At 43.1% G+C, this 26,418-nt stretch overlaps 1 protein-coding gene across 4 annotated transcripts in view; it reads left to right on the forward strand.

Moving 5' to 3' along the window:
• LOC121280139 (transcription initiation factor TFIID subunit 4-like) overlaps positions 1 to 26,418 on the forward strand; it is a 333,722-nt gene that overhangs the window by 140,707 nt on the left and 166,597 nt on the right. For 3 of the 4 annotated variants that reach the window (XM_041191822.1, XM_041191821.1, XM_041191823.1), the window contains 2 exons: positions 9,597 to 9,722; positions 15,550 to 15,606. In XM_041191822.1, the coding sequence (XP_041047756.1) occupies positions 9,597 to 9,722; positions 15,550 to 15,606 (183 nt within the window). Of the gene's footprint in view, positions 1 to 9,596; positions 9,723 to 15,549; positions 15,607 to 26,418 lie in introns of those variants that run through there. The other variant, XM_041191825.1, reaches the window with a different exon arrangement.

A 26,418-nucleotide genomic window follows, 5' to 3' on the forward strand; every position in this document is an offset into this window, starting at 1 on the left:
AAGAGTGCAGGTTGAGTAATTTGTAATGTTCTATTTGAACATTGAGCCCATTTCACAAAGAATGGTAGAAACGTGTTTAATTGTAAGGGAGAAAAGAACAATCCAGTATCCTACTGCAAGAATTTCTCAAATACTTCAGCTAGCTGGCTTCAATCAGGATGCATCAGGATTGCTGGCTGGCAGTATAACTCCAGTATTCTGAATCAGGTTGACTGGTAGGTCATGGGAACAGGGTGTAGTGAAAGTCATTTTGTAAATGTGAAGTGCAACCTCCACAGAGGAGAGAATTATTGTCTCATACCCTCCTGGGCACGCCATTTTTTTTTCTGTAACCCTATGATTTCCTCATCCTCAGGTGTTTGAAAAAAGTTTGCAGAGCAGGTAATTGGGACTACATTGGATAACTCTTTCAAGGAGCTGGCACATGCATGATGGGGCAATTCGTCTCCTCCTCTGCTGTATCATTCAGAGAGTTCTGCCATTCCTGGGTTGCTCAATCTTGCACTGTTCAAATACAGCTCCTGCAGTCCTGGCACACGGTAACCAAAGAAATGGCACTAAAGGCACAGGAAGATAGGGAAGCTCAATTTCCATTGACATTAACCTCTAGGCTGTTGGGGTTGTGTAACATGCTCCTCGTGTTTGAGCCTAAGCTTCAGGCCAAAAGGGTGTTCAAGACTAGGTATTTATTATTCAAGCATATTTGACGTTTAGGAAGGATAGTCAAAAAGGAAAAGGAGGTGGCGGTGTGCTGACAATCAGGAATTGGATCAGTACGTTAGTAAGGGAGGTTCTCTGATCAGAAGAACAAAATGTGGAATCTATTTGGGTGGAGCTAAGAAACAGCAAGGGGCAGCAAACATTGGTAGAATCTGTTTTCGGCCACCAAACAGTAGTGGTATTGTGGAGCGTGGTACTAATCAGGAGATTAGAGAAGTATGTAGCCTGGATAATACGGTAATCATGGGTGACTTCAATCTGCATATGGACTGGGTGAATCTAATGGGCACCAATGCTGTGGAGGATGAGTTTCTGGAATGTTTTAGAGATGGTTTTCAAGAGCACTATGTTGAGGAACTGCATGGAGAAGAGGTTACTTTGGATCTAGTATTATGTAATGAGAAATGGCTAATTAATAATCTTGTTGTAAAAGAACCTTTCAGGATGAGTGACCATAATATGATAGAATTTTACATTACGTTTGAAAGTGAGGTAGGTCAGTCTCAAGCCAGGGTGTTAAATTTGAACAAAGGAAATTTTAAAGGCATGAGGGGCAAATTGACTGAGTTGGATTGGGAAAATACATTAAAAGGTATGACGGTGCACAGGCAATGGATAGTCTTTAAAGAATTATTACATAGTTTACAGTAATTATACATTCCTTCAAGGCACAAAAAACCAAAAAGAAAAGCCAGTCAACTGTAGCTAACAAAGGAAGTTAAGGATTGTAGAAGTTTAAAAGAAAAGACCTATAAGGTTGCCAGAAATAGTAATAAATCTGAGGATTGGGAGCATTTTAGAATACAGGAAAAGTGGATAAAAAAAACTGATAAAGGGAGAATAGAATAATGAATGTAAGAGCAAAAAATATAAAAATGGACTGTAAAAGCTTCTATAAGTATGTAGAAAAGAAACGTTTGGCTAAGACAAATATGGGTCCAGTACAAGCAGAGTCAGGAGAATTTGTAATGGGGAATAGAGAAATGGCAGAGAAGATAATTGATTGCTTTGTGTCGGTTTTACTGAGGAAGATACAAGAAGTCTCCCAGAATTAGAGATCCAAGGAACCAGGGAGAAGAATTGAAGGAAATTAGTATTGCAGAATTAATGGGACTGAATGTTGTCACGTCCCTGGGACCTGCTATTCCACATTCCAGAGTATTGAAAGAGGTAGCTCTGGAGATAGTGGATGCATTCGTGATCATCTTCCAAAATTCTATAGATTCTGGAATGGTTCCTGCAGATTGGAAGGTAGCAAATGTCACCCAACTATTTAAGAAGGGAGGGAGAGAGAAAACGGGGAATTCCGGACCTGTTAGCCTTACATTAGTTGTAGGGAAATGCTAGAATCTATTATAAAACATATGATAAATGGGCACTTAGTTAATAATAATCTGATTGGACATAGTCAACATGGATTTATGAATGGGAAATCATGTTTGCTGAACATGTTGGAGTTTTTCATGATGTTACTAACAATTGATGAAGGGAAGTCAGTGGACTTAGTGTACTTGGATTTTCAGAAGGCTTTCGATAAAGTCCCCCACAGCAAAATTAAAGCACATGGGATAGGAGGTAATATATTGGCATGGATTAAGGATTGGCTAACAGGTAGAAAGCAGAGAGTAGGAATAAACAGGTCATTCTCGCGATGGCAGGCTGTGACTAGTGGGGTACCGCAAGGAACAGTATTTGGGTCCCCAGCTGTTCATGTTTTCCTGTTATCTCCACTTTTGGGTCAAATAAAATTTAATAATCTCCCCTTGTTTACTTATGGAACATTTGTAAGTTGCAAAAGTACCTCGTCACTTCTAAATTCTCCTTTGAAATTTAACAGCTGAAATGTCAAATATCTACTATCACTGAATGCAAATTTTAAAGCCCAACCTATTTACTCGTACATTCAACTTCACCATAGCCTCTCATTACAAGTACATGCAAGTAGCACCTTTACATTTCATCTCTCAGTTCCCACAGACAACCTGTCATTACTAACCTTCCCCCAGTTTAATTACCCATGGACACACACACACATGCACACACACACAGCCTTCTTTACAGAATACCACCATATTCCCAAAATATTAAAATAATATTCATCTTCACAATATATATCACTGATTTGGATGTGGGAACAAAATGTAATATTTCTAAGTTTGTAGATAACACAAAGCTAGGTGGGAATGTGTATTGTGAGGAAGAATCAAAGTAGCTTCAAGAGGTTTTGGATGGACTTTGGGCAAGAACATGGCAGATGGAATATGGTGTAGAAAAATGTTATGCTATCTACTTTGGTAAGAGGAACAGATGTGCAGAGTACTTCTTAAATGGTGAGAGATTAGAAAGTGTAGTTGGACAAAGATCTGGGTGCCCTTGTCAATAAGTCACTAAAAGCTAATATGATAATCTTTTAAATTTTTTCTTGATAATCTTTTAAATAAAAGCTAATATGATGGTGCAGCAGGCAATTAGGAAGGTTAATAGCACGTTAGCCTTTATTGGAAGAGGATTTAAGTACAGGAGTAGCGAAATCTTGCTTCAGTTGTATAGACCGCACCTTGAGTACTATGTGCAGTTTTGGTCTCCTGAGGAAGGATATTATTTCTGTAGAAGGAATGTGGTAAAGATGCACCACACTTCTTCTGGGATGGCAGGACTGTCCTCTGAAGAGAGATTGGGGAAACTGGACCTGTATTTTCTAGAGTTTCGAAGAATGAGAGATGATCTCATTGAAACCTATAAAATACTCAAAAGGATAGACAGGGTAGATGCAGGTGAGATGTTGCCCCTGGTTGGACAGTGTAGAACCAGGGGACACAATTTCAAAATAAAGGGGAAGCCATTTAGGACCAAGATGAGTTGTGGGAAGGACAGGAAGCTAGGGAAAGGTGGAGGGGAGACTCTGCTAATTAATGATGGTATCAAAGCAGCAGAGAGGGATGCCCTAAATTCAGGAAACCAAGACGTAGAAGTAATGCGGGTCGACATGAGAAACAATAAAGGCAAAACGTCACTTGGAGTGGTGCACCGGCCCCCTAATGCTAACTACATGCTCGGTCAGAGCATAAAGGAAGAGATGATGGGAGCTTGTCAGAAAGGTACGGCGATAATTGTGGGGGATTTTAATCTACATACAGACTAGAAAAATCAGATGGACAAAGATAGCATAGGTGTGGAGTTCATAGGATGTTTTCAAGATAGTTTCTTAGAACAGCACGTTCTGGAGCCAACCAGAGAACAGGTTATTCTGGACCTGGTGTTGTGCAATGAGATAGCATTAATTGATAACTTCATAGTGAAGACACCTCTGGGTAGCAGTGTTCAGAATATGATTGAATTTTGCATTCAGTTTGAGGGAGAGAAGAATGGGTCCAAGACTAGCATTTCAAACTTAAATAAGGGCAATTATGTGGGAATGAAAGCAGAGCTAGCTAAAGTGAACTGGGAAATAAGATTAAGGGATAGGTTAATAGAGATGCAGTGACAGACATTTAAAGGGACACAGAGCTGGGGAGTAGGTGGTGGGAGTGTGTGGTGCAGAAGGTGAGGGAAGATCATTTCTGCACTTAACAATTTGAAAGTTGCTTAGTTCCAAATACCAACGGTATGTGATGTTCTCTGGCTCTTTTCACAATGGAATCTGCTCACATTCAGACTACAAGCTAATCAAATGCCCAATTAATAAATCGTGTATTAAAAACAGAAGCTGATGGAAATACTCAGCCTGTCTGGCAGCATTTATGGAGAAAGAAAGAGTTAATATATCAGGTGGATGTCCTTTCATTACAACAGCATATCTTTTGTCCTTTTTTAGGCTCCTTTGCTGTCAAATTTGAGCTCATTTGCCTGTCATCCCCTTTTTTCTTTATCGTTACTTAATTGACTTGGAAGCAAAGGGCCTTGTTGTTCCAGGATATTCTGTAATGTGTGGTGCATCACTTCTGTTACTTCATAAACCACTGCCATGCGATCATTGGAAGTTCGTAAATGTAAATGAATAAGTTTGTTCCAGTAAGCTAGTTTGAATTATTTACACAGTGGCGGTGCATTCTAAATATTGTTGATAGTGTTCTAAAAGCACTGTCCTGGTGTGGCACTGAACAACACAAATTCAGGAGTCTGTGTTGCAATTTTTGCTATGCGGTGAGTTAGCTGATTGAATTGGGAATGCTACCGTTCAGTTCAGCACTCCTGGTAAAGGAGGGTTGCCGATTGTTGTCCAGTGGCTCAAATAGTGGTATGCTATGCCAGCCTATAAAGAGAACCCAGAGGGAACTTTACAAAGGTATGTTAAACACTGAATGGGATAAGGAAAGTTAATCCAGAACAATGCTTCAATATGTGAGGGGAACAGGGCAAGGGAAGGTTCAAAGTTGTTAAGGGAAGATATGAGACTGACGGTCTCATATTCACGCATCGTTGCCGACAGCTGGAACCTGTTGCCAGGGAGAGTTGATGAAGTCAACCCATTGGCCCATCTGAATAGTAACTAGATTCTAAAGTTGCTATCTTGGAAGGATGTGATCAAATTGGCTGAAGAGCCTTCCAAATTGAATTCGTGTGGAGAAATCGGGCTCGACTGTTTGTGTTGAATATCCTGTCAAACTCAGTATAAAAGCTAGATCTTGGATTCTTTGTAACTGAATACTGAAGATGTGATTTAGGCCTCTTTCCCCATCCCAGTCTTTTACCCTCTTCTTTGGTACAGTTTCATGGATGATGGCAACAACCCTGTACCTCGTCTATATAAGAATAGTTATTTTAAAATGACCGTGTTTCTCAAGTTTTGATTCAATATGAGCCCCACGCACGAAATATAACGCTGCTCGCGTATCTACATGTGAATTTAACAGCGCAAGTAGCAGTTAGTGATCCGAGAGTAGAAACCCTGTCTGTTTACTCTCCATAGCTCAGGGGTGCCGAACCCAAATGCAGCGTCTCTCCTGTCCTAGTGCAGGTTGGTGACGCAGCCTGGGAGCTGATTCATATTGGAATTTGCAGAACAGGTGGTTTTTTTTTACACCAAGGGTTTGATTGGGCGATGCAGAGAAGATGTTTCTACTTGTAGGGGAGTTCAGAACTAGTGGACATAAATACAAGAAAATCAATTTGGAATTCAGAAGAACCCTCTACCCTGAGATAGGTGAGAATGTGGAACTCGCTATCACAGCAAGTGCTTGAAGCAGAGATGCATTTATGTGGAAGCTAGTTAAGTATAAAGAAATACCAGGAATGGGCAGGTTATCTTATGAGGAAAGATTAGACAGGTTAGGCTTGTACCCGCTCGAGTTTAGAAGAATAAGAGGCAACTTGAATGAAACATATAAGATACTAACACTTCCCTTCCCTTCCTTGACCTCTCTGTCTCAATCTCTGGTGATAGACTGTCCACCAATATCTATTACAAACCCACCGACTCCCACAGCTATCTCGACTACAGCTCCTCACACCCCGCTTCCTGTAAGGACTCCACCCCATTCTCTCAGTTCCTTCGCCTCCGTCGCATCTGTTCCGATGACGCTACATTCAAAAACAGTTCCTCTGACATGTCCTCCTTCTTCCTTAACCGAGGTTTTCCACCCACGGTCGTTGACAGGGCCCTCAACCGTGTCCGGCCCATCTCCCGCGCATCCGCCCTCACGCCTTCTCCTCTCTCCTAGAAACACGATAGGGTCCCCCTTGTCCTCACTTATCACCCCACCAGCCTCCGCATTCAAAGGATCATCCTCCACCATTTCCGCCAACTCCAGCATGATGCCACCACCAAACACATCTTCCCTTCACCCCCCTTATCGGCATTCCGTAGGGATCGCTCCCTCCGGGACACCCTGGTCCATTCCTCCATCACCCGCTACTCCTCAACCCCCTCCTATGGCACCACCCCATGCCCACACAAAAGATGCAACACCTGCCCCTTCACTTCCTCTCTCCTCACCGTCCAAGGACCCAAACACTCCTTTCAAGTGAAGCAGCATTTCACTTGCATTTCCCCCAACTTAGTCTACTGCATTCGTTGCTCCCAATGTGGTCTCCTCTACATTGGAGACACCAAACGTAAACTGGGCGACCGCTTTGCAGAACACCTGCGGTCTGTCCGCAAGAATGACCCAAACCTCCCTGTCGCTTGCCATTTTAACACTCCACCCTGCTCTCTTGCCCGCATGTCTGTCCTTGGCTTGCTGCATTGTTCCAGTGAAGCCCAACATAAACTGGAGGAACAACACCTCATCTTCCGACTAGGGACTTTACAGCCTTCCGGACTGAATATTGAATTCAACAACTTTAGGTCGTGAGCTCCCTCCCCCATCCCCACCCCCTTTCTGTTTCCCCCTTCCTTTTTTTTCCAATAAATTATAAAGATTTTCCTTTTCCCACCTATTTCCATTATATAAAAAAAAACCCCACTAGAGCTATACCTTGAGTGCCCTACCATCCATTCTTAATTAGCACATTCGTTTAGATAATATCACCAACTTTAACTTTAACACCTATGTGTTCTATTGTACTATTGTCGTTGACATCTTTTGATGATCTGCTTCTATCACTGCTTGTTTGTCCCTACAACCACACCCCCACCTCTCTGTCTCTCTATCTCTCCGCCCCCCCACACACACACCTTAAACCAGCTTATATTTCAACTCTTTCCTGGACTCGAACTCAATTTCTGTCGAAGGGTCATGAGGACTCGAAACGTCAACTCTTTTCTTCTCTGCCGATGCTGCCAGACCTGCTGAGTTTTTCCAGGTAATTCTGTTTTTGTTTTGGATTTCCAGCATCCGCAGTTTTTTTGTTTTTATTAAGATACTGAGGGGTCTTGATATGGAATAAAAGGGACAGTAGCAATGTAGATACAAAATTAGCTGAATAATAGGAAACAGAGTAATGGTCAATGGTTATTTTTTGGGCTGGAAGAAGGTTTGTCGTGGAGTTTTCCAGGGGTCGGTATTGGGACCCTTGCTTTTCCTGATATATATTAATGATCGAGATCTTGGTGTACAGGAGGCAATTTCAAAGTTTGCGGATTAAGTGAGAATGGACGTTATTCTTAAAAAAATATTTTTGGGGAATATTGTGCTACTCTGTGAAGAAGACTGTGTGTCTGTGTGTGTGTCAATGATTTAATTAAGGTGGGGAAAGGTTACACGAAGACAGATTGTCGGGGTGGGTTTAAAACGTGAAAGAATAGAGGCTTTAGGTTTGAAGTGAAGTAAATAGGTTGGATCCAACATTTGCATTTTTAGATAAGTTGAGAGTTCGTATGAATATCAAAGCGAAGTCAAAGGTGATGAGAAATATGAGGCATACATTTTGAGACCCAACACTGGGTGTTCATGGCCTGTCTCAGTGCTGAGATGTGGATAGATCCTCAATTTCTGTGCTGAATTATCATTACATAGTATCAGGATTAATGTGATTGGCTGACCTAAATTATTCGCTTTGTCAAACCAGAATGTTTCCGCAATAGTTTGGGTGATCTGCATGCCATATTTCTTAAAAGAGTAGAGGATTCACTAAAGATTATAAAATTAAATTACAGATTTAATTAAATGTTGATTTCACCTAGTATTTTACTTAAATGTATTAAAATATCATATCCCCCTTGCAGCAGAGTGTGGTGCATTTATGAGGTTGCGTTCCCAACTTTGATTGACATTGGAATTCAACTGCCCTTCTGACTGTTTTCTGCTAAATTATTGCAAAGACTCCCTAGGATGACTGAGTGTTCCCATCATGGTTTCTATTGACAGGAGAAAAATAATCTGTGTGTCCTGCATTCTGAAGAGCAGGGAGCTGTAGAATTACAGAATTTTAACAGTGCAGGAGAAGGCTATTTGGCCCCTCACCTCTTTGAAAGGGATATCAGCTTACTTCCATTCTCTTTCCTCCTTCCTGTACCCAGTTTTTTTCCTTTCAAATATTTGACTGCTTTTAGAAGCTGTTATAGTTCTGGCTGCTGGATGAGTGTTTCCTACACTACAACAGTGACCACACTTCAAAAATACTTCACTCTTTGCAAAGAACTTTGGGATGTTGTGAGGTCATGAAAGGTGCTTTAAGTGTAACTTGCATCTTTAACATATCCTCCATCTCCCCAAACTTATCCAAAAGTCATAAAAACAAAAAAACTGCGGATGCTGGAAATCCAAAACAAAAACAGAATTACCTGGAAAAACTCAGCAGGTCTGGCAGCATCGGCGGAGAAGAAAAGAGTTGAGGTTTTGAGTCCTCATGACCCTTCGACAGAACTTGATCCAAAAGTCAGCCTGTGTATTCTGTACCACACTAAGTCCTTTTCACTCCAGTCCTTGCTGACCTATATTGGCCTGCCATCCCCTAATATAGTAAACTTAAAAAACTTAAAGCTTGCCCTCAAATCCCTCCATGACCTTGCACGACCATATTTCTGCGATCTTGCACAACCTTTCCCCTCCTTGAACACTTTTTGCCCACCCTTTCACTCCAGAAGTGGTGAGAGAATCTTCATTGATTGGTTCCTGCTCTTTGGGACTCTCTCCCAAAGAAACTTCCCCACTTCCATCTCTTTTCAAAACCCTACCGAAAGTCACCTTTTGGACCAAGCTCAGAGTCAACAGGAATGAGCCTTCACTCAGCATCCATTTTCCTTGTTTTAACATTTTAAAAAATTCAAGGCATGGTTATTGTTGATCCAAATGATTTCTGCTTGCAGGATCAAATCATGGTTAAGTCTGTGAATATTGGTTAACCTGTTGAACATGGGATAGCCAAATTTGCATAGATTGCATAATCTTTATTGCTTGTTATTAGGTTAGAGTGGGTGAAAATTGATGTAAAATACATTTGTTGACAGTGCATGAGATATTTTCTTAAGTATCTTCTCTCTAAATGATCTTTAGGACCATGAATGGTACGAACAAGCAACAGATGTTCGGACGCAGCTGAAATTCTTTGAACATCTGGAGCGGCTTGAAAAACAAAGGAAGGACGACCAGGAAAGAGAAATTCTATTAAAAGCAGCAAAGGTATGTACTAATTCAGTGATGAAACCAAATTGTTAGACGGCATCAGTTTGAATGTGGGTTTCTGTAGATCTGGGGCTGTAACTCAAACTGCCACCCCTCCCCCTCCCTTGCATCCCAACCCATGCCCCCCCCCCCAAGAAAAAAAATAAATATGTGAGAAAAGGCTTGCATGGGTAATAGATTCTGTTCTGGAGTTTGGCTCAGAGAGGCAGGATTACATGTTATTGATTATTGGACCACAGTTTCAATTTTCATTTAACCAAAACACACTTTATTACCCACTGGGGTGCAGTGCCAGAATGAGCAGTGTCTTGTCTGTAGTAAAATATTCTTCAAAAAATTTAGTTTGTAAATCATATTCATTGAGCCTGTCTTTACTATCAAGTCCAAATAGGTGCATGAGTTTGATTAATTAAGCAAGAGCCAAACCAGTGATGCCAAGCATTTGGACCGTTGGTGTCTTTCCTTCCGTTCAGTTTCCACCCTGCCCATGTCACCAACACTGCACTAATGAATGTTTCAACTGATGTGCTATTCCTAAGTCACCCTGAACTTTGCTGCAGAGTTTAACACAGTTCACCATCCCTTGCTCATTTGATTGAATTTTTTGAGGAGGTGACCATGTATGTAGATGAGGGTAGTGTAGTTGATATAGTTTATATGGATTTCAACAAAACCTTTGACAAGGTCCCACATGGGAGACTTATAAAGAAGGCAAAGGCACATGGGATACAGGTGGATTCAAAATTGGCTTAGTTGTAGGAGGCAGAGGGTGATGACAGAAGGATGCTTCAGTGACTGGAAACCAGTGTCCAGTGGCGTACCACAGGGATCTGTGCTCGGTCCCCTATTATTCGTCATTTATATAAAGGACTTGGATGACTTTGTGGGGGGTAGGATTAGTAAGTTTGCGGATGACACACAGATTGGCCGGGTGGTTGACAATGAGGTTGAGTATCTTGGGCTACAGGAAGATATAGACGGGATGGTCAATTGGGCAGATAAGTGGCAGATGGAATTTAACCCTGAAAAGTGTGAGGTGATACACTTTGGAAGGAGTAATTTGACAAGGAAGTATTCAATGAACGGCATGACACTAGGAAGTTCTGAGGAACAAAGGGACCTTGGCGCGTGTGTCCATAGATCTCTGAAGGCAGAGGGGCATGTTAGTGGGGTGGTGAAAAAGGCATGTGGGACACTTGCCTTTATCAATCGAGGCATAGATTACAAAATAGGGAGGTCATGTTGGTGAGGCCACATCTAGAGTACTGTGTGCAGTTCTGGTCGCCACATTATAGGAAGGATGTGATTTCACTGGAGGGGGTGCAGAGGAGATTCACCAAGATGTTGCCTGCGATGAAACATTTAAGTAATGAAGGGAGGTTGGATAGACTTGAGTTGTTTTCGTTGGAGCGGAGAAGACTGAGGGGCGACCTGATCGAGGTGTACAAGATTATGAGAGGCATGGACAGGGTGGATAGGGAGCAGCTGTTCCCCTTAGTTGAAGGGTCAGTCACAAGGGGGCATAAGTTCAAGGTGAGGGGCAGGAGGTTTAGGGGGGATGTGAGGAAAAGCTTTTTTACCCAGGGGATGGTGACGGTCTGGAATGCACTGCCTGGGAGGGTGGTGGAAGCGGGTTGCCTCACATCCTTTAAAAAGTACCTGGTTGAACACTTGGCACGTCATAACATTCAAGGCTATGGGCCAAGTGCTGGTAAATGGGATTAGGTAGGTAGGTCAGATGTTTCTTATGTGTCGGTGCAGACTCGATGGGCCGAAGGGCCTCTTCTGCACTGTGATTCTGTGTGTCATTTATGGTCCCCTCATGTGGCAATTCCCTTGTTTGATTCTGGTGCTATCTTTAACTTTCTGCAGTGGCTTCCTCCATGCCTGCTCATGATCGTTTCTGATGTGCTTCGAGGTTCTGCCCTCAGCTTCTTGTCAACAAACATCTTTAAGCAACTTGCATGTTTAGGTTTACATCCAGCTGTATGTTTCTGCCATGACCATTGACAGAGTAACCACCACTCTGCTGCTCAACTCCTTGACCGACGAATTACAGATCAGCAAGAGCTTACTCTTTGGATCCTGCCAAAAATGCCACTACCTCCAACTCAGTCACCCCTCACAACAAGTGTGCGACAAGGATCCGCAAGAACCAACACTCCTCTATCTTTCCACCTCATCCCAGTGGCTCACTTTTTTGGGCCACCTCCCCTAACTGTTCTTCAACCAGTGCTGAGTGCTCAGTTTTTTAATTAATTCACTGGATGTGGGCTTCGCCGGCAAAGCCGATGTTTATTGCCCATCTCTAGTTGCCTTTGAGAAAGGGCTGCCTTAATTGCTGGAGTCCGTGTGGTGTAGCTACTTGCCGCAGATGACATCAGGAAAAGAATCTGCCTCTATAACCCATTTTGAAGAGCTAGCTGACTGGATTGAAAACACAATGAAGTTTTAGTTAAATTTCTGCGGTGAGTTATTTGGATATGCTGCTAGGGGTGATACTGAAATGAGGTACTTCCCCAACTACCAACCCCTTTCCCTCAGCCACAACTCAACTAGGGATACGAAGTTGGCCAACTAATAGCAGATGGCGTACTTGTGTTAGCCAATACTTGGGAGGATTTTGATACCGAGAAAATCTTTGGCACAGAAGGAGGCCATTCGGCACATTGCCTGTCAGCCAAAAAAACAGCTATCCGAACTATTCATACTTTTCAGCTCTTGGCCTGTAGCCTATAGGTTATGGCACCTCAAGTGCATATCCAAATAATTTTTTTAATGCAATGAGGGTTTTTTCCTCTACCACCCTTTCGGGCAGAGAGTTCCAGATTCCCACCACCCTCTGGGTGAAATTATTACACCACAAGTCGCCTCTCATCCTTCAGGTCTACTTTAAATCTAAGCAGAAAGGTCAGTAACCAGGGGAAAAGGGAAATAGGCCTATCCTCCCCACTACCTAGGCATCTCAATTTTATGCACCTTGATTAAATCTCCCCATATCTTCTGTGTTCCAAAGGAAGCAATCCCAGTATATCCAATCTTTCCTCATTGCTAAAATTTTCCATTCCTGGTAACATGCTTGTAAATCTTGCCTGTACCCTCTCTGGTGCAATTACATTCTCCCTCTAATGCTGTGACTTGAGCTGCATGCGATACAGTTGCTGTTGTCTAACTCATGTTTTATACAGTTCTAGCATAAGCTCAAAGCTCTTCCACTCTATTGCCAATAAAGGGATGTATCATGTATATATGCTTAACCACCTTATTTACCTGCCCTGCTACCTTCAGGGACCGGTAGACATTTTTTTTTATTCACGAGATGTGGGCTTCGCTGGCTGGGCCAGCATTTATTGCCTAAGCCTAGTTGCCCTTAAGAAGGTGGTGGTGAGCTGCTTTCTGGAGCCGCTGCAGTCCATGTGGTGTATGTACATTTACAGTGCTGTTAGGAAGACATGCACTCCAAGGTCCTACTGTTGCTCTACACTTCAGAATCCTACCATTTACTGTGTATTCCCTTGTCTTGTTTGCTTTCCCCACATTACCCCATACTTTTCCAGATTAAATTTGATTTGCCACTGTTCTGCCCACTTTAGCAAACCATTGATATCTTTCTGCAGTCTATTGCTTTCTCCCTCACTATCAACTGCACAACCCACCTGCAAGCTTCTTAATCATGCCCCCTGTATTAAAGTCTAATTCAGTGATAAATGACAAACTGCAAGGGACCCAGTACTGACAACTGTCCACTTGAAACAGTCTACTTTTTGACCATTACCTTTTGCTTCTTGCCACTAAGCCAATTTTTGATCCAACTTGCTACTTTTCTGTGAATCACATGAACTTTTAATCAGTTTGTTCTGTGGGATCTTGCTAAGACCCATGTAAGTTACATCATACATCCTATCATCATTGAAAGTCATTGTTACCTCAAAAAATTAAATCAAGTTACTCCGACATGACCTTCCTTTAAACCCATGCTGAATGACTTTGATTAATCGAAGCCTTTCTAAATGGCAATTTGTACTGGTCTCAATTTTTTGTCCAATAATTTTCCCACTGATGAGATTAGGCTGACTGGCCTCTAATCACTCGGGCTGTTAGCCAGAAAGAGAATTGGAAGATAATGGTTAGAACTTCTCTTTCTTCTCTTAGCTGCCTGGGGTACATTTCATCCTGGCCTTGTGATTTATCCACTTCCATGAATGCTAAACACCTTGGTATTTCTTCTTATATTTTATATTCCCATCCAATACCCCATCCAATATTCCACACTCCTCCTGAACTGCAATGTCTGTTTCATGTGGCCACCTGTTGTCACCTTTTCATCGGGGTGTAGGTAGCCTATTAGTGGTCTTCAAAATTATAAAAGGGTTTGATAGAGTAGGCAGAGAAACTGTTTCTATTTGTGGGTGAAATCCAACACCAGGGGCCATAAGTATAAAATAGTGACACACAAATCCAAAAGGGAATTCAGGAGAAACTTCTTTACCCAGAGTGTGGTGAAGAATGTGAGGCAATAGCATAGATGTATTTAAGGAAAAACAGGCTAAACATGAGGGAGAAAGGAACAGACAGATATGCTGACAGGGTTAGGTGAAGTAAGGTGATAGGAGTCTCGTGTGGTGCATAAAACTAGCATAGACAATTGAACTAAATGGCCTGCTTTTGTTTCCAATTTTACATAATTGTAGATATGTAAACTGGACACTGATGAACTCTTCAGCTTGAAGAACCTTCCGATTCAGCAAGAACTGCAGGAAACAGGGCTCAGATTTATATCCCAATTACTGTTGATGGGAAATTTCAAATCAAAAATGGCCACCAACAGTGTTGCAATATGTGAAGTGTCAGGCTTTATAGATACGATTGTTAGGAAAGATTCTGTGCTCAGTAGGTCTAGAAACTCGCCTGGCTGGCAAGGCAATGGTCTTTTCAGCACTCCTGATGTAAATCCTAATTTTTTTGAGCAGTATGACTGTTTTCCTGGATTGCTGCAATAATTTTGATAAGGAAGCAGTGGTTGCATTCTGGACACGTTTGTCTGGTTTTTTAACCAACTCAAGGTCACAGCAAGTGATGATGAATTATTTAAAATACACTGATTCTGTACCACATCCTTAAAAATCCAGGGAACCCTACTTAACGTTGCTAATGCAACGGCTTGGTTTGAAACTTACTACCTGGCTGCTTTAACATGTACCAAACTGCAATTATGTCTGACAAACTTGCTATCTGGGCTTTCACAGGAAGAAAGAATTATTTGGGGCCTTGGAGCTCCGTGCTCTGTCAGTGCTGCTATCGAGCAGGGAATCTGTGGCTTTAGGAGCTTGGACAAGGGCAGAGAGAAGCAACAAAATGGGCTTTGGAACAAAAGTTGGAAATCTGAAATCAAAAATACTCTGCAGGTCTGGTAGCATCTGTGGAGAAAGAAATACAGGGTGAACATCTGAAACATTAACTGTTTTTCTGTCCATAGATGCTGCCAAAGCTGTTAAGTATTTCAAACATTTTCTGTTTATATTCCATATGCTTTGAAAATTAAGTTTGTTTGTGAGAACATTTTCATTTGATGAAATGCTCGGCTTTCATATTTTGTAGAATTACAAAATTTAAAAATTATTTTTCTTCACTTATATTTTATAATAGTTTTACCTGGAGACACCGGCTGTCTTGAAGTAACACGTGTGTGTAGCACCGTCCTTGACACCTTGTATTTTACCCTTTGTTAGTTCTTGCTCACTGTCGCATATGAACCAGTTGTTTTTAAAACCAGCTGTTAAACCTTGTATGTTTTTTTTCTCTTCCTCTTTCTCTAACTGCCTAGAGTCGCTCCAGGCAAGAAGACCCCGAGCATGCGAGGCTAAAGCAGAAAGCAAAGGAGGTAAGGAAGACTGCAGATCGCTATGCTTGATCTTTCAAGGCTTTGCTGATTGATTTTTCATGTTCAAGTCCTCGTATCACACTAATAACAATCAGACTTGTGAAACGTTGCCTTTGTTTTTCTTCCCTGTGGCACCCTCCCCTCACACCAACCACATAACCCAAACTAGTTCTACTCATGTTTGAAGTTGCTCATGGGAAGTGAACACATGCGCAAACTGGTAACCTTATGGTGTAAGAGGTGATTATTTCCAGATTGTTCCATGCTGGAGTTAGTAGTTCGGATGAAGAATTATTTCATTTTTATTTTAAAATATGAAGAATCCTTCCACACTTTGAACATAAAATATTTGGATTCCAAAGTAACTACTATCCCTATGTTTTGGTTCATGTTGAAGTGAGTGTTTAGTCTTTCTCAGGAGTTGCTCTCAGGTGACTCGAGTGGATTTTGAGTTTCGTTTGCTGTTTTCACTGTTTGCTCTTGATTACATAGTTGATTTCCCTCAACCTCCCCTTCCCTATTTAAAGCAGTCACAAAATTGATGCTGTTAAATTTCAGTTTCTAATGCATTGGGGCAGGCTCAATGAGCTGGATGAAGTACTCTGGTTCCAGTGTGTCTGTTCACAGTTGGCTGTTATTTATGTCTTCAGGCTTGTGCCTGCAGCAATACTGATCAGAAAAGCCATGCAGTCTGTCTGGCCAGTCTCCAGATGAACCCCCTAATCACCTCCTTATACCGATCAAATGTTTCCCATACCCTGCTCTGATAGCATTTTGGGATACGTTCGGGACATCACTGCAGAGTTCCTCAGGGCAGTAGGCGAGGCCCAGTTATCTTTAGCAGCTTCATCAATGATCTTCCCTCCACTGTAATATTTGAAGGGGAGGTGCATGCTGATTATTGCAATGTTCTCTTGCATTCGCGAAGACTCATACTGAAGCAGTCCTTGTCCGCAGGCTGCAAGACCTGGATAGCACTTTGGTTTCAGCTGGTAAGTGACAAATCGCATTCACGTAACACAAGTGCAAAGCAATGACCACCTCCACTAAGTGGAGGTAGTTAGACTCTATTATTTGATTGGCACCCCATCCACCGCCTTAAAACATTTACTCCCTTCTCCACTGATACAGTGGCAGCAGTGTATAACGAATACATGATGCACTGCAGCAACTTGCAAAGCCTTCTTTGACAGTACCTCCAAATCCGTGACCTGTCCCACTTAGAAGGGCGAGGGCAGCAGACACATGGAACACCTTGGCGGGGAGGAATTGGCATAGTGTATTGTCACTGGACTATTAATCCAGAGGCCCAGGTTTTTTAAAATATATTTTCATTCACAGAATGTGGGCTTTGGCTGGGTCAGCATTTATTGCCCATCCCTAGTTGCCCTTGAGAAGGTGGTGGTGAGCTGCCTTCTTGAACCGCTGCAGTCCATGTGGTGTAGGTACACCCACCGTGCTGTTAGAGAGGGAGTTCCAGGATTTTGACCCAGTGACAGTGAAGGAATGGTGATATATTTCCAAGTCAGGATGGTGAGTGACTTGCAGGGAAACTTCCAGGTGGTGGTGTTCCCATGTATCAGCTGCCCTTGTCCTTCTAGATGGTAGTGGTTGTGGGTTTGGAAGGTGCTGTCGAAGGAGTCTTGGTGAATTCCTGCTGTGCATCTTGTAGATGGTACACACTGCTGCCACTGTCTCTCGGTGGTGGAGGGAGTGAATGTTTGTGGATGTGGTGCCAATCAAGTGGCCTGCTTGTCCTGGAAGGTGTCAAGCTTTTTGAGTGTTGTGGGAGCTGCGAATGGGGAGTATTCCATCATACTCCTGACTTCTGTCTTATAGATGGTGGACTGGCATTGGGGAGTCAGGAAGTGCATTATTTGTTGCAGGATTCCTAGCCTCTTTTCTGCTTTTGTAGCCACAGCATTTATAAGGCTAGTTCAGTTCAGTTTTTGGTCAAATGGTAACCCCCAGGATGTTGATGCTGGGGGATTCAGTGATGGTAATGCCATTGAACATCAAGGGCGATGGTTAGATTCCCTCTCGTGGAGATGGTCCTTGCGTGGGGTGAATGTAACTTGCCACTTGGCAATGCTCTTGGGATCGGGTTCAAATCCTTCCATGGCAGCTGGTGAAATTTAAATTCAATTCATAAATCTAGAATTCAAAGCTAGTCTCGGTAACATTAATCATGAAACCATAACTGGTTTACTGCTGTCCTTACCTGGTCTGGTCGAGATGTGACTACAGACCCAAAGCAATGCCTTCTGGAATGGCCTAGCAAGCCACTCAGTTGTTTCAAACCACCAAAGTATAAAAAGGAATGTAAAAGGGTGGATGGACCACCCGACATCGACCTAGGCACCGGAAACTACAATGCAGCATTGACAGGACTGGGTTTGCCAAACTCCGTGCTTTTGCCAAAATGTTGTCCCACAAATGAGTCAAGCAACAACCTGACATGATCACACTCATGGAATCACATCTTATAATGTCCTGGACACCACCATCACCATCCCTGTCTCACTGACAGGAAAGCCCCACCAGCGGTGGTGGCACAGTAGTATACAGTCAAGAGGCATTTGCCCTGAGAACAATGATTCCGGACCCCATTAAGTCTCATGGCATCAGGTCAAACATGGACAAGGAGCCCTCCTGCTGATTACCATGTATCACCCTCCCTTGGCTGATGAATCAGTGCTCCTCCATTTTGAACACCACTTGGAGGAAGCACCAGGGTGGCAAGGGCACGGAATGTACTCTGGGCGGGGGACTTCAATGTCCATCACCAAGATTGGCTTTTTAACACCACTACAGACTGAGCCCTAAAGGATATAGCTGCTCAAATAGGCCTGCGACAGGTAGTGAGGGAGCCAACAAGAGGGAAAAACATATTTGACCTCGTCCTCCTCAACCTGCTTGCAGCAGATGCTTTTGTTTATGACTGTATATGTATTTGTAGAAGTGACCACTGCACTCAGTCCTTGTGGAGACAAAGGCACTTCTGGCTGCAGATTGTAGCAAATGCTTGAACCTTATCTTTTGCGCTGATGTGCTGGGCTCCCCATCATTGAGGATGGGGACACTTATGGGACCACCTCTGTCAATGAGTTGTTTAATGTCCACCATTCACTATTAGATATGATCCGTTGATTGTGGGACTGCTTAGCTCTATCACTTGCTGCTTTTGCTGTTTGGCATGCAAATACTAGTGTGTTGTAGCTTCTCCAGATTGACACTTTTTAGGTATGCCTGGTGCTGTTCCTTGCATGGCCCCCTGCACTCTTTGAACCAGGGGTAATCCCCCAGTTTGATGATATGGGGGGATATGCCAGGCCACAAGATTACAGATTGTGCTTGAATACAGTTCTTCTGCTGATGGCCCACAGTGCCCAGGGTGCCCAGTTTTGAGTTGCTAGATCTGTTTGAAAGTTATCCCATTTAGCACAATGGTAGTGCCACAACACAATGGAGATATCCTCAATGTGATAGCCAAACTGTTCCAGTACAGCAGCACTGGTATCTACCTGGCCATGGTGGAAAATTGCCCAGCTATGTACTTTCCACAAAAGCAGGATAAATCCATTCTGGCCAATTATCACCCCATCAATATACTCTCAGTAAAGTGATGGAAGGTATCATTGACAGTGCCATCAAGCAGCACTTACTCAGTAATAACTTGCTCACTGATGCTGTATTTTAAGCCAGGGCCATTCAGCTCCTGGCCTTATTACAGCCTTAGTCCAAACATGGACAAAAGAGCTGAACTCCAGAGGTGAGAGTGAGGTGATGCCTTTGACATCATTTGACTGAGTGTGGCATCAAGGAGCCCTAGCAAAACTGGAGTCAATGTCAATTGGGGAAAATCTCTCTGCTAGTTGGAGTCATATAGAGCACAAAGAAAGATGGTTGTGGTTGTTGGAAATCAGTCTTCTCAGTCCAGGGTCATCGTTGTAGGAGTTCCTCAGGATAGTGGCCTAGACCCAACCATCTTCAGCTGCTTCATCAATGACCTTCCATCGTAAGGTCAGAAGTAGGGATGTTCACTGATGATTGCGCAATGTTCACCATGCGTGACTCTTCAGATTCTGAAGCAGCCCATGTCCGTATGCAGCACAACCTGGACAGTAACCAGGCTTGGGCTGACAAGTGGCAAGTAACATTCACGCCACACAGGTGTCAGGCAATGACTATCTCTAACAAGAGAATTTAATAGGATAAAGGCAAAATACTGTGGATGCTGGAAATCTGAAACAAAAACAAAAAGTGCTGGAAAAACCCAGCAGGTCTGACAGCATCTGTGGAGAGAAAGACAGAGTTAACGTTTCAAGTCTGTATGACTCTTCAGTTCTGAAGAGTCATTCGGACTCGAAACGTTAACTCTGTCTTTCCCTCCATAGATGCTGTCAGACCTGCTGAGTTTTTCCAGCACTTTTTGTTTTTGTGTAAGAGAATTTAAACGATCTCCCCTTTATATTCAATGTCATCACCATTGCTGACTCTCCCACTATGAACACCCTGGGGTTACCATTGACCAGAAACTGAATCAGCTATACAAATGCTGGTCGCTACAAGAGGTCAGAAGCTGCGAATTCTGCAAGGAATAACTCATCTCTTGACCCCCCCCAAAGCATGTCCACCATTTACAAGGCACAATCAAGAGTGAGATGGGATACGCTTCACTTGCCTGGATGAGTGCGGCTCCAACAAAGATACTTGACACCATCCAGGACAAAGCAGCCTCTTGATTGGCACCACATCCATCACCTTAAAAATTCACTCCCTTGACCGCTGATGCACAGTGGTACCATCTACAAGATGCACTGCAGGAACTCACCAAGGCTCTTCAACACATGAGAACACCACCACCTGGAAGTTCCCCTCCAAGCTCCTCACCATCCTGCCTTGGAAATATATCACTGTTCCTTCACTGTCACTGGATCAGAATCCTGGAACTCCCCAATAGCTGAGTATCTGCACTGCATGGCATTGCGGTAGTTAAAGAAAGTGGCTCAGTACCATTACGCCGCCATCTTCCCCCTTCCGATTCCCTTTGAGAAGGTGGTAATGTCACTGGACCAGAGGCACAGGTTCAAATCCCACCATGGCAGCTGGTGGAATTTATATTGGATTAATGAACTTTGGATTTGAAAACTAGTTTCAGTAATTGTGATCTTGAAACTAGCAGATTGTTGTAAAACCCATCTGGTTCCTGACGGTCCTTCAGAGAAGGAAATCTGCCATCCTTACCTGGTCAGGCCTACTTATGACTCAGACCCACATCAACGTGGTTGACTCTTAATTGCTCTCTGCCACTCACTTCAAGGGCAGTTTTTTTTAAAAATTCATTCACGGGATGTGGGCATTACTGGCTAGGCCAGCATTTATTGTCCATCCTGAATTGCCCTTGTTCAGAGGGCATTTAAGAGTCAACCACATTGCTGTGGGTCTAGGGATGGGCAACAAATGCTGCCCTTGCCAGCAATGCCCACATCCCAGGAAAGAAGAAATGGGTAAAAGATGCTGGCATTGCTAGTGACACTCACATGCCATGAAAGCATAAAACAAAATGGCATTACCAACATTAATCCCCACTGTCAACATCCCAGAGATCAACATTGATCTGACACTGGTCAAGTCACATATAGTTGCCTCAAGAGAAGATCAGATGCTGAGAATTCTGTGGTGAGTAACTCACCTGCTGACTCCCCTATGCTTTTCCTGTATCTACATGGCACAAGCCAGGAGTGAAGTGGGATGCTGTCCACTTGCCTGAATGAATGCAGCTCCAAAAAACACTCAAAGTCAACACTATCAGGACAGGCAACCAAGTTGATTGGCACTCCATCCACCACTTTAAGTATTCACTCCCTCCGTGTAGGCACACCATGACTGTTGTGTGTACCATCCACAAGATACACTGCAGCAACTCGCCCTGGCTTCTTTAACAGCACCTACCAAACTCAGCACTTCTACCACCTACAGTAAGAGCAGCTGATGCATGTCACCACTGGCAAGTTCCCCTCCAATGCACACACCATCTTGACTTGGAGATATACCATTATTGCTTGGTGAAAATCATGGAACTCCCTCCAACAGCACTGTGCACGTACCTGCACCACATGGATTGCAGTAATTAGAATAGTTAGGTACTTGTTTGACCGGCACAGACTTCATGGGCCGAAGGGCCTTTTTCTGCGCTGTAGATATCTATGATTCTATGATTCATGAAGGCGGCACACCATCACCTTGGAGGGCAGATTGGATGGACAATAAATGGCCTTGCCAACAGTACTCACATCCAATGAATCAAGGAGAAAAAAAATTCCATAGGGTTCACTACTCTGTGAAATGGATCAGTCTAAACGGTCTGTGTCCTTTTCCTCAGCATTTAACCCAGTGTTCCAGGTGTGACTACCAGTAACTCGAAGTGTATCCAGTGCTCCTGGTGTGGCGGTACAGATTTATCGTTACCTGGGATGTAGGTTCTGTGCTTCTGAGTAAACGTTCCAAGATTCCATTCAGTTTTCTTGTTGCTGATGCACAGCACGCTGTTGGTTTCAGTGAAATGCCCATTGTATTTTTTCCAATTCAGATCATACAATTTGTATTTTGAGGAGAGTGAAGAGGGACAAATCCCAATTATAGAAAAAGTGAAAGTTACGAAACAAAAGTAAATTCCCACATTTAGTCCATTCCTTATGATTCATTCCATTACTTTCTGTATTGGAAATTATATCCAGAGAATGAGATATTTTGGGCGGAAAGCAGCCAGTTTACCATTGGACATCTGTGGGTTGCTGGTTCCACATTGGAGTTTCTTGAATCTGTTCCTGGTTCTGTTGTCTTACCCTGTGTTCTTTAATATTTATGTTTCAGCTGTTCATTAATTCCCTCTTACAAGTCGTGATTGATTTAGCTTCAGTAGTCACTCGTGATTAACGTGTTCCGCCTTTGCATAACAGCCTGAAAACAATCTTGACCAGCTTTTAAAAAATGAATTTATTGCAGGTGGCTGTAGCTGAAGAAAATTTATATGTTATTAAAATCTGCAAAGGATTTCCAGAGTTTCCAATTTTTTGTTAAACAGCCTGATACGCAAAGCATTTCTCTGACCAAAGACTGGAGAACTAATTGAGGCCAGTGAAATGTGGCAGAGTAGACTGCTGCAGTGACAGCTGCTGCTGGAGACAGAGCCGCAAACTTTCACTTTGTTCGATAGGTTTGAAGAGTAGAGTTAGGAGTATATTCACTTTCTGCTTCCCCTTTCAGGTCCGATTATGTCTTGAGTACAGTTTCACAGGCAAAGGGGCAGACTTGTGGGCATTCTTCAAATGCGGTCCTTAGTGACCACTGGCTGGTCATTCATAGGAACATGAGGAGGCCATTCGGCCCCTCAAGCTTGTTCCACCATTCAATTTGATTGTGGCTGATCCTCTACCATTTTCTTGCACACTCTCCATATCCTTTGATGTCATTGCTCTCCAGAAATCTATCGATCTCTGTCTTGAACATTCTCAATGATTGAGCTTCCACAGAACCCTGGGGTAGAGAATTCTAAAGATTCACCACCCTCTTGAGTGAAGAAACTCCTCCTCACCTCAGTCTTAAATGGCCTGTCCCTTATCCTGAGGTTATGTGCCCTGGTTTTAGACTCATCAGCCAGGGGAAACATCTACATCCACCCTGTCCTGCCCTGTAAGAATTTTGTATGTTTCAATGAGGTCACCCCTCATTCTTAAACTCTAGAGAATACAGACCCAGTTTCCTCAACCTCAGCACAAAACAATCCCAATCTGGTGATTCTCCATCGCACACCATCTAGAGGAAATATTTCCTTCCTTAGATAAGGGGATCAAAATTGTGCAAAATACCCAGGTGAGGTCTCTCCAAGGCTCTATATAACTGCAGCACGCCATCTTTACTCCTGTATTAAAACCCCATTGTAATTAAGACCAACATATTATTTGCCTTCCAAGTTGCTTCCTGCATCTACATGGTACAGTACTACGAATGACCAGCCAGTGGTCACTAGGGACTGCATTTGAAGAATGACCACAAGTCTGCTTGATGCCCGTGAAACTACATTCTTAGTGACTCTTGAACAAGGACACCCACACTTCCCAACCTTTCACCACTTAAGAAATACTCTGCAGCCTTGGTTTTTCTACCCAAGTGAATAACTTCACACTTATTCACATTTTATTCCATTTATCATGTTTTAGCCCATTCACATAGCCTTCAAGTCCTTTTGAAGCCTCCATGTTTCCTCCTCACAACTTACATTTCCAACCAGTTTGGTGTCATCAGAAAATTTGGGACTATTACAATTGGTCTCTGTCGTGACTATAGTTTTAAGACCTGTTGTACTCTGTAGTATCACGTGACAGTGAGCGAGTCAGATTAAAGCACGGGGAACCTTAGGGGCGGAGTTGGTGTCTAGTCAGGGTTCTTGATGGAAGCATGTAGCTGCTACTGAAGCCTTGTAAATAAAATTCACTTGCCTATGAGAAACCTGTCTGGAAAATCAAGACCAAAACAGTCTCCATATCCAAATCATTTATATAGTTTGTGAACAGCTGTGGACCTAGCACGGATCCTTGTGGTGCCCCATTAGTAACAGCCTGCTATCCTGAGAATGATCTGTTTATTCCTACTCTGCTTTCTGTCTGATAACCAATTTTCAATGCCTCCCCCAATCCCATGTGCTCTAATTTTATTTACTCACCTCCTGTGTGGGACCTTATCAAAAGCCTTCTGAAAATCCAAGTACATCACATCCACTGTAACATCCTCGAAAAAAAACTCCCAAGTTTGTCAAACGTGATTTTCCTTTCATAAATCCACATTGGCTAAGCCCAATTTTACCATTCCTTTCTAAATGTCCAGTTATCACATAATGTTAGAATCTATTCTAAAGTTTCCAGAACATCACTGCAGGAATTCCTCAGCATAGTGTCCTAGGCCCCAACCATCTTCACCTGCTTCAATGACCTTGCTTCCATCATAAGGTCAGAAGTGGGAATGTTCACTGATTATTGCACTATTCACTACTCCTCAGAAATGGAAGCAGTCCATGTCCAAATGTCCAAATATCTAAGATTGGGCTGACAAGTGGCAAGTAACATTCATCCATACAAGTGCCAGGCAATGACCAACATGAGAGAATCCAACCATCTCTCCTTGACATTCAATAGTGTTACCATCACTGAATCTCCCACTATCAACATCCTGGGAGTTACCATTGACCAGAAATTGAACTGAACTAGCCATATAAATACATGGCTACAAAAGCAGGTCAGAGGCTAGGAATCCTGCAGTGAGTAACTCACCTCCTGACTCCCTAAAGCCTGTGCCTTGTAGGTGGTGGATAAGTCAGGAGTGTGATGGAATACTCTCCACTTGCCTGAATGAGTGCAGCTCAACACCATCCAGGACAAAACAGCCCACTTGATTGGCACCCCATCCACAAACATTGTCTCCCTCCACCACCGATGCACAGTGGCTGCAGTGTGTACCATCTACAAGATGTACTGCAGGAACTCACTCCTTCGACAGCAGCTCCCAAACCCACGACTGCTACCATCTAGAAGGACAAGGGCAGCAGATACATGGGAACACCACCACTTGCAAGTTTCTGTCTGAGCCACTCACCAACCTGACTTGGAAATATATCGCTATTCGTTCACCGTCATTGGGTTAAAACCCTGGTAGTCCCTCCCTAACAGCAATGTGGGTGTACCTCACCATATGGACTGCAGCGGTTCAAAAAGGCAGCTCACCATCTTCAAGGACAGTCAGGATGGGCAATAAATGCTGGCCAAACCAGCGATGCCCACATCCTGTGAACGAATTAGAAAAAAAGTCATGCTACTGATGTCAAATTAACAGGTCTGTAGCTTTCCATTCTCCTTCCTCCCTTCTTAAATAGGCGGGTTACATTTGCTACTTTCCAGTCTGCAGAACCTTTCCAGAATCTAAAGAATTTTGAAAGACAGCCGCCAATGCATCCACTATCTCTAGCCACCTCCTTCAACAATCTGGTCCAGGGGATTTATCAACCTTTATTCCAGTTAACTTTCCAAGTACTACCTCTTTACTAATACTAATTTCTTTTCGTTCCTCAGTTTCACAAGCCCCTTAGTTGCCTAGCATTTCTGGGAGATTTTCTATATAAGAACATAAGAAACAAGAACAGCAGTAGACCATTTGGCCCCTCGAGCCTGCTCAGCCATTCAATAAGGTCATGGCTTATCTTCCTGTGTTTCAATTTTCACAATGCCATCTAACCCCAATAACCTTAAATTCTTGTTAGGCAAGGGAATCATTCTACCTCCACCTTAAAAATATTCAGTGACCCAGCTTCCACTGCCTTCTGAGGCAGAGAGTTCCAAAGTCTCTCAACCCTCAGAGAAAAAAAAATTCTCCTCATCTGTCCTGAAAGGGTGATCCCTAATTTTCAAACAGTGCCCCCTATTTCTGGACTCACCCACAAGAGGAAACATCCTTTCCACGTCCACCTTGTCAAGGCCACTCAGGATCTTGTATACTTCAATCAAATCACCCCTCACTCTTCTAAACTCCAATGGAAACAAGCCCAGTCTGTCCAAACTTTCCTCCTAAGACAACCCACTCGTTCCAGCTATCAGTCTAGTAAGCCTCCTCTGAACTGCCTCCAATGGTGGTTCAAAGCTCATGAAGACAGACTAAAAGTAACTGTTGTTTCTCTGTTCTCCACTATAAATTCTCCCATGCCTACCTGTAATGGGCCCACATTTGGCCTAGCTATTCTTTTCCTTTTTATGTACCTAAAGA

The sequence above is a fragment of the Carcharodon carcharias genome, chromosome 7, assembly GCF_017639515.1.
Source record: "Carcharodon carcharias isolate sCarCar2 chromosome 7, sCarCar2.pri, whole genome shotgun sequence".
Classification (NCBI taxonomy): domain Eukaryota; kingdom Metazoa; phylum Chordata; class Chondrichthyes; order Lamniformes; family Lamnidae; genus Carcharodon; species Carcharodon carcharias.